Below are 8,862 nucleotides of genomic sequence, written 5' to 3' on the forward strand. Positions count from 1 at the left end.
AAAAAAAAAAAAACTTTAATATAAATGTAAAATACTTCAAACCAGTTTTTGTAGTGCATTTTGGTTGGGAAATAGCTGGACACACTTCTTAGCAGTGCCAGAGCTGGAGAAGCCGCCCAGAGCCTGAGTTTCCTGCTGCTGGCACATGTAATGCATCACGGGGAGGTATTTGTGGAGCCATTATCCCCTCAGATCAAAAGGGATGTGTATCTAAAGCCAGAGATAGTGTACCTGCCCCTGTTGTCAGCTCCTCTGGGACACAGATGATGGGTGGTCCCGGATGGGCCCCTGGAGTCTCCTCTGTCACCTTGACCTCACACAAACCCTTCATGCCTGGGCAGTTGTTTCCTCATCTCAAGCCCTTCCATGGAAACAAAACATGCAGAATGGCTTATCTGGTGCTGTTAAGTGCGTGGCATTCACTCTTTTGCAGAAATGCAGGAGAAATGAAATGTTGTGTTCAGATACATGTCTTTTGAAGCACGTCTCTGCAGGTTGTCCTTTCATTTGTGTGTTTGATCTGCTCTGTTTCAGACATCTGGACAGGAAACAGACGCTGGCTCTGCTGCTAAACCCAATTTAGCATTACCCTTTATAAGCTGTCGTTTTCAATCCTTCACTACATTTAAAGACTTGATTGTTTTAGCACGTAGTCCTCTCCGGTCCCTAGACCCCCCTCTTCTCAGGCCCCATCGACCAGACCGGCATGTGGTCCAACTTCTTTGTGCCACAAGATGACGATGGGCGCATCGGGATGGCAGGGGCGGGTCAAGCAGGCGGTTTGGGGGGGGTGAAAGGTGGCAGGACACAGAGGCGGAGCCAGAAGATGAGTGACAGCCAGGAAGGAAAGATCAAACTGGCCTTTTTTGTGGCGATCATTGGCGTGACCCTCACGGTGCTGGGCATGGGCACCGAGTTCTGGGCGGAGCTGTCCCAGCCAAAGACATTCAGTGGGAATCATACATGTCAGATGGCCCACTACGGCCTGTGGAAGGGCTGCATCCGCACCCTGTTGGTGGCCGATATTGACCCGGAGAGGACGAGCTGCGGGCCGGGCGAGCTGCCCGGGGGTGAGTGTCCTGCTCCTGCAATGCCATCTTTGTGTGACTCCTGCCAATGTGACGTAAAGCCAGTGCACACAGTTCAAAATGTAAAGTATTCATTTAGAAATGTGAAAAAATGCCCTGAAAAGAATACAGTTCTTTAAGTGCTTTGTTACCTTCTGCTGGGCTTTTTATGTATTATTCAAATGATTTGTAGAATTATAAAGGAGTTCAAGAAGTTGTTCATCGTTGCAGTGTATCTAGGTCATCCTATAGATGATGTGCAGCAGATTGAATCTTTATATAAAGATTGTACAGGGGAACAGATTTAGTGAGAAAGCATTTACTCAATATTAACTATGAATGACCACAACACTACTCCTGTTTGAAGTCCCGTTCTATAGTAATAACATCATGAAACATTTAGGCACATGCCATGTGGCATCAGATTGCACAATGTTTGCAGTGCTGTCCGCTCCAGAGCTTTGGGAGTTTAATCAAGTGTTTCTAATGCTCATGTTTCCCCTCATTAAGTCTTCAGCGCTGGGCTGAGCAGAAGACAAGCAGGTGAGGATTCTTCCTCCATCTGCGAAACTCTTCTTTAAACAATTAAAAAGACTCAGATGACACATCTGTGAGACCGTGGCCCATTTTCCCGATAAACAATGCAGACAGTGAAGGTAAAAACACAGATAGAGTAAGTCCTGAGCTGCCTGTGAGCGCTTTGCCGACAGTGACACACTCTGTGATCAGATGTGGAGGCAGTGCAGTCTAGACGACATCATGTGGAATGATGCATCAAGATTTTTTTTTCAGACTAATTCGTCTCTCCTGTCTGTGCTCTCGCTGCTGCGATTACAGTCACATTTGTGTAGGATGCTACTGTTGGAGGCGCTACTACGCCTGTGACAGGCTGCTCACACTGTGGCCCACGCCGCTTGTCGCACTTGGCTGTGGCTCGTCATGTTTGCTGAAAAACAACTGTTTTTCTATTGCTGCTTCTCTGTGGCACATCCTGTTGACTGGCCTCTGGCTCCGGTCCCGAGCACAGTATGGTCGGCTGATACCAGGCCTGTCATCCACCATCCACTCTGAGGGACGCGCTCGTGATGAGGAGAGAAGACAGAGAAAACCACTGCACATGCTGAGATACTGCTGAAAGAGATGGAGCATGAGGCCATCTTGGAGCACATGGGATTTAGTGGGGGGAAGTCATCAGTGAGCGCTTGTGAAGCCAAGTGGAATCTGACTACTTCACAGTTTTTGTCTAAATATAGAGAGGGAATATGAGGGACGGACAGGGACTGAGACTCGCTCCAACTGCATTAACTGAGCCCCAGTGCACACTTCTGCTGCACCTCTGGACGTGTCCACTGTCTGTTCTGTCTGAACAACCTGATCCCAGATCCCAGTATCTGACTCTGCACAGCTCAGGAGCACAGCTTTCCCCTCACCCCTTTCTCTCTCTTCCCATTTCTCCCCCCTCACTGTCTCTCTCCCCTCTCTTTCTCCCCTTCTCTTTCTCCCCCTCTCTACCCCTCTCTCTGCCTCACTCTCTCACTCTCACCCGCCCTTCCTCTCTTTCCCACTCTCTGACCCTTTCTTCCCCTTCACCCTCTCTCCCCTCTCCCCTCTCCCCCTCTCTTCCTCTGCTTGTTGCTTCTCTTGCAGATGTACTCTGGCTCTGTGCTGGGCACCATATGTGCAGTGTGCAGCCGTGTCTCTGGGTATTGCTGCTAAAGCTCCACACTGGGTTATAAATAGGAGTGATGCCTAGAAGGACAGAGAGCAGGGATGCATTGGAGGCTCATCAGAATAACCAGCAGCCATCTTCATTTTGTGATTTGTGTTCCTCCTAGGATCCAACTGCACCTATTTCAAGTTCTTCACGTCTGGAGAAAACGCAGTAATCTTTAAGAAGACGACAAACAAGAGTAAGACTATACATCCAGCTGTTTTACATCCCCACCACAGCAGAGCGTAATCATGAAGATGTAGAAAGTCACAGAACTATGCAGGAGGGTTTTGCATGCTTTGGCCCATTACCCGCTCTGCCCTGCCCCAGTAGAGGAAACTCTCACTTTGATAAATGGGTGAAGTGTGCTTCCACACAGGGTTTCCCCGAACATCAGCTGCCTCTGTTAAGTCTCACTTCACCTTCCAAATGATCCTGCATTATCATGTTTCATCACGTTTAAATGTTCTGTAATTACACTGATCATTTGTTGATGTCTAAATCTAAACTGGCAGCAAATAAAACCAGTACATGGGCTATCTATAGTTTTTAGTTTAAAACGTAATGATGTCACACTCCTGTATTGACTGCATGTTATTGACCAGCACTTGTATACTCGTGTACTACCTGTGAATATAGCATGTGTGGGAGCTCAAAGAGGCAGTAGCTGCATATTGACAGACAAAAAGTAGTATTATTGTAATAAAACCAAGAATGATATTAATAATAACATCTTGTGTTACCTTCTGAAATAAAAAAATATATAGTGGAAAAAATGGGGTCCAAATATCAAATTACTTATTATTGATTTGTCAAATGTACTGTATAGAAACAATATAGATTGGATACGAACACTGATTTCTAAAAGTGGGGAACCTGTTCTGTGTAAGTGACATGTGCTTTGTGTTGGTCAGATCTGAACCTAGCGGCCGCAGTCCTGGCTCTGCTCAGTCTGACCATGATGGTGATGGGCTCCATCTGCATCGGGATGTCTCTGAGCAAAGGAGTCGCCTTCTTCCTCAAACCAGCTGCTTTCTGCTTCATCCTCTCAGGTAAACAGCTCTCCTCTCAGGTAAACAGCTCTCCTCTCAGGTCAACAGCTCTCCTCTCAGGTCAACAGCTCTCCTCTCAGGTAAACAGCTCTCCTCTCAGGTAAACAGCTCTCCTCTCAGGTCAACAGCTCTCCTCTCAGGTAAACAGCTCTCCTCTCAGGTAAACAGCTCTCCTCTCAGGTCAACAGCTCTCCTCTCAGGTAAACAGCTCTCCTCTCAGGTAAACAGCTCTCCTCTCAGGTCAACAGCTCTCCTCTCAGGTAAACAGCTCTCCTCTCAGGTAAACAGCTCTCCTCTCAGGTCAACAGGTCTCCTCTTAGGTAAACAGCTCTCCTCTCAGGTCAACAGCTCTCCTCTCAGGTCAACAGCTCAGCTCTCAGGTCAACAGCTCTCCTCTCAGATAAACAGCTCTCCTCTCAGGTAAACAGCTCTCCTCTCAGGTCAACAGCTCTCCTCTCAGATAAACAGCTCTCCTCTCAGGTAAACAGCTCTCCTCTCAGGTCAACAGCTCTCCTCTCAGGTCAACAGCTCTCCTCTCAGGTCAACAGCTCAGCTCTCCTCTCAGGTCAACAGCTCTCCTCTTAGGTAAACAGCTCTCCTCTCAGGTAAACAGCTCTCCTCTCAGGTCAACAGCTCTCCTCTCAGGTAAACAGCTCTCCTCTCAGGTAAACAGCTCTCCTCTCAGGTCAACAGCTCTCCTCTCAGATAAACAGCTCTCCTCTCAGGTAAACAGCTCTCCTCTCAGGTCAACAGCTCTCCTCTCAGGTAAACAGCTCTCCTCTCAGGTCAACAGCTCAGCTCTCCTCTCAGGTAAACAGCTCTCCTCTCAGGTCAACAGCTCTCCTCTCAGGTCAACAGCTCTCCTCTCAGGTAAACAGCTCTCCTCTCAGGTCAACAGCTCTCCTCTCAGGTAAACAGCTCTCCTCTCAGGTCAACAGCTCTCCTCTCAGATAAACAGCTCTCCTCTCAGATAGACAGCTCTCCTCTCAGGTAAACAGCTCTCCTCTCAGATAAACAGCTCTCCTCTCAGATAAACAGCTCTCCTCTCAGGTCAACAGCTCTCCTCTCAGATAAACAGCTCTCCTCTCAGGTAAACAGCTCTCCTCTCAGGTAAACAGCTCTCCTCTCAGGTAAACAGCTCTCCTCTCAGGTCAACAGCTCTCCTCTCAGGTCAACAGCTCTCCTCTCAGATAAACAGCTCTCCTCTCAGGTCAACAGCTCTCCTCTCAGGTCAACAGCTCTCCTCTCAGGTAAACAGCTCTCCTCTCAGGTAAACAGCTCTCCTCTCAGGTAAACAGCTCTCCTCTCAGGTCAACAGCTCTCCTCTCAGGTAAACAGCTCTCCTCTCAGGTCAACAGCTCTCCTCTCAGGTCAACAGCTCTCCTCTCAGGTCAACAGCTCTCCTCTCAGGTCAACAGCTCTCCTCTCAGGTAAACAGCTCTCCTCTCAGGTAAACAGCTCTCCTCTCAGGTAAACAGCTCTCCTCTCAGATAAACAGCTCTCCTCTCAGATAAACAGCTCTCCTCTCAGATAAACAGCTCTCCTCTCAGGTCAACAGCTCTCCTCTCAGGTAAACAGCTCTCCTCTCAGGTAAACAGCTCTCCTCTCAGATAAACAGCTCTCCTCTCAGGTCAACAGCTCTCCTCTCAGGTAAACAGCTCTCCTCTCAGATAAACAGCTCTCCTCTCAGGTCAACAGCTCTCCTCTCAGATAAACAGCTCTCCTCTCAGATAAACAGCTCTCCTCTCAGATAAACAGCTCTCCTCTCAGGTCAACAGCTCTCCTCTCAGGTCAACAGCTCTCCTCTCAGGTCTGCCATGTAAAGTTTCTTTTGATTAGAGTAGATATGAATTTCATTTTTGTTCCAGACAAATATTAGATATTTCTTTGAATTATCTTTATCATCAGATTGTGGTTTGCATGAGAAATGTGCTAAAATATGCTTGTCGAAGTATTGCACAGGTTATTGACTGTAAAGTAAAAACTGCATAAATATCCCCTTTTACTTTTGTTTAGATAATTAGGCAACTATTTTTCTGTTCTTTTCATTCCGTTCACATCTGCTCTTCGGCAACTTTCTGAAAACACAATTTTTCAAACCACTCAAATCCCTTTATTTATGTCAATAATACACAACATTACAAAATACAGAACATCCAAAAATATAGGAACACATACACACAAACCTTGTCAAATGGAATTACCTCTACACATATCCAACCAGGAAGTATCACTATAAACTTGATCACAATTGTAAAACAAGGGAAAACTGGGTAAATGTTTTCTTTAAAATCTTGAATATAATGATGTCACCTACATCTGAGGGAATGTTCATACAGTGTGACTCTCTCCTCTCTGTTCTCAGGAGTGCTGGTTCTGCTCTCGGTGCTGATCTTTCACCAGTCGCTCCTGGCTTTACTGTCCAGTGACCACTCCATCCCGACCAGCCACAAACTCTCCTGGTCTGTGGCGTGTGTGGGCTCGGCTGGGGCCATCCTCATTTTCGCAGGCATCCTCTTCATTCTCCTCTCGCTCCCCTATAGCCCCTGGCAAAAATGTTTCCCCCATAAGAACAGTGGTGCCACTTAGCGACTCACAGTAACAATACGATTTTGTATTTGTGAGTGAGGAAGTGCACGGCAAAAACTGAATATCAAGTGTTGCTTAAAATGACTTCAAGTGTTATAGTAAATCTTGATTTGAGTAGTTTGGATAAGATCAGCTTGAATTGTTCATGTGACTTCTTATATTTTACTGGTTTCAAGACATTTCTGACTGTTATAATAGATAAATTAAAATATGTGAATAACACAATGAGCCGACTGGGCTTAAATAGACATGGGAAAAATAATATTCACTGTCAACTTACACATTTGACAATCACTGGTATAAAGAAAAAGATAATGAATTAGCTAATAGCACAATGACATTAGCAAAAGCCTTGTTTTAAAGTAAAATGTAATGTATTGAAACCATTCAACAAGAAAAATAATTGGTCTTTAAGTAACACTTTAGATTAAGGTATTTATAAGGCATTAATAAGCTCTAGATATTTGTGTATACTGTACACACTTAAACAATTACTAGCCTTTCAGATGGCTTATAAACCTTCTAAATGTTTCTTTAGAAATGTTAATAAGCCATTAACCAAAAACATGTGTCAACATGTTAATAAGCATGAAGCAATAAATGCTAATAAATGCATTATAAGTGCTCATAAACAAATAATAAGCGCTTGTTCATGCTTTATAAATAGTTTTCTATGGAGCCTTAATCTGAAGTGTTTCAGAGAAATCTTCTAAAACTTCTCAGAACTACTGAAATTAAGTTTAATATTAAGTAAATTTCGAGATATTAATTTTTGCAATGTGCCAGTTTCTCATTCTGCATTTATTATGTCAAGTTCAAACTGTTTCGGTCTTAATTGAGTAGCTGTAGAAGAATGTTGTGTATGAAATGCTCATTTTGATCCACTAATTTGAAAGGATTCTGACCCGCTACACTGAGGTTTACTAATGACAGCACACTTCAGGACAAGATACATATACATACATACATATATATATATATATTTTTTGCAGAGGTTCTCAGGAAAAGACAAAGACAACAACAACAACAACAACAACAACTACAAAATAGTTGCTCATGGACGGTAGGGGTCTGTAACAACTCTATGGATGATTCATTGTATTTGAAAGAAATATGAAAAAGTGAAAATCCACAAATGTTGAACCTTATCTTTGTTTGTCAGGCATTGGCTCCACAAACCTGCCGTAATAACTTTGTGGCCACAACCAAGCCGTTGAGATTGAATAATGCTATCAGCATTTATTTATATATAATATATTCGCTGTCGTCGTTGCCGCTGTTGTGATTTCAAGTGTTACAAAAATACATTTAATTGAATAGAGCCCATAATAACACTTAAGGTGACCAAAGTGCTCTCAAATAAAATACAAACAAGTTCATTTGTATATATTGAACTTATTTCCAGTTTTGGTTTCACTTGAATAGGTCCAGTTATTAGGGATGTAATAATAATAGCTCATAATAATATTGATATGTCAAATCAGAAGCTCTTTTTCATAAATGCATTGTATTGTTGCAGCAACAGCTAAAAACAAACAAAAGAAGTACACAGACCACGATCCTTTGCTCAGTTTACTGTTATTTTGCACTTTTATATTCTAAGTCTTTGAATATTAATCATACCAAAGATAGCCTTTAAAAATGCGTTAGCCTCTTCAAAGCATTGCGATAATTATCATACCGTGAAATGCATATCATGAAATTTGACCATAAACCAAGACAAAATGTCAGCATTTTGACACTTAAAAAGGCAAATTCCACAGAAGTCTGACCTGCCGTCCAGCTCAATATGAATCATGTGAACCATATTAATTCTATTTGTATAAATGATGCTCCTCATAACTAGGGGACAATGTCGTCTGTGGCACGCTCACTATCTTAACCGTCCTAAAGTGCTCTGAGCGCCTCTGCTTTCTCAACACTGAGCTATGTGTTTTACGACTGAAATAGACCTAGGCATGCGGCTGACTGTTCTGAGCCGCTTCACAGACATTTTGATGTACGTGCAGCACACACTGCGTTTATAATGCTTGAAAAGGACAGAATAGACTGACTGAACTGGTTTTATTTATTACCTCTGTATTAAAGGTGCACTGTGTAACGTTTCTGATCGAGGGTTCATGGAGATGCTGCTGCTTTTTCTGGAATGTTACACAGTATGGCATTCGACGTATCTATAGTTTAAGACTGACTGAGGTATTGAAAAGTATCAATTCTCATACAAATACTTTGATACTTAAAGGGGACGACTTCAATGAGCTGTTAAACTTATGCCTACAGTGTTTCCTCATCCTTAGTGTACTCAAAGTTGTATTATTTATCAATTCATACATGTTTGAGTTAATCCTATGCAGTCCTGCAACTGAGGCTCAGAAAAGTCCTGTTTTCACCTACCCCCTGTCTCCGCCTACTTCCCCTGAGCTTAGTTAAGATTATTGGAAAA

The 8,862-nt window shown here is 43.6% G+C and overlaps 1 protein-coding gene across 1 annotated transcript in view; it reads left to right on the forward strand.

Annotated features, from left to right (window-relative positions):
* Positions 1-8,459, forward strand: part of cacng6b (calcium channel, voltage-dependent, gamma subunit 6b) — a 10,846-nt gene extending 2,387 nt beyond the window's left edge. The window contains exons 2-5 of the mRNA XM_072460336.1: positions 535-1,070; positions 2,903-2,977; positions 3,693-3,830; positions 6,196-8,459. Of these exons, the coding sequence (XP_072316437.1) occupies positions 707-1,070; positions 2,903-2,977; positions 3,693-3,830; positions 6,196-6,419 (801 nt within the window). The 5' untranslated portion in view covers positions 535-706 and the 3' untranslated portion in view covers positions 6,420-8,459. The remainder of the gene's footprint in view (positions 1-534; positions 1,071-2,902; positions 2,978-3,692; positions 3,831-6,195) is intronic.
* Positions 8,460-8,862: the final 403 nt, after the last annotated feature.

Source organism: Eucyclogobius newberryi, unplaced genomic scaffold, assembly GCF_026437365.1.
Source record: "Eucyclogobius newberryi isolate DKJ021-1_F unplaced genomic scaffold, fEucNew1.0.hap1 SCAF_3, whole genome shotgun sequence".
NCBI lineage: Eukaryota > Metazoa > Chordata > Actinopteri > Gobiiformes > Gobiidae > Eucyclogobius > Eucyclogobius newberryi.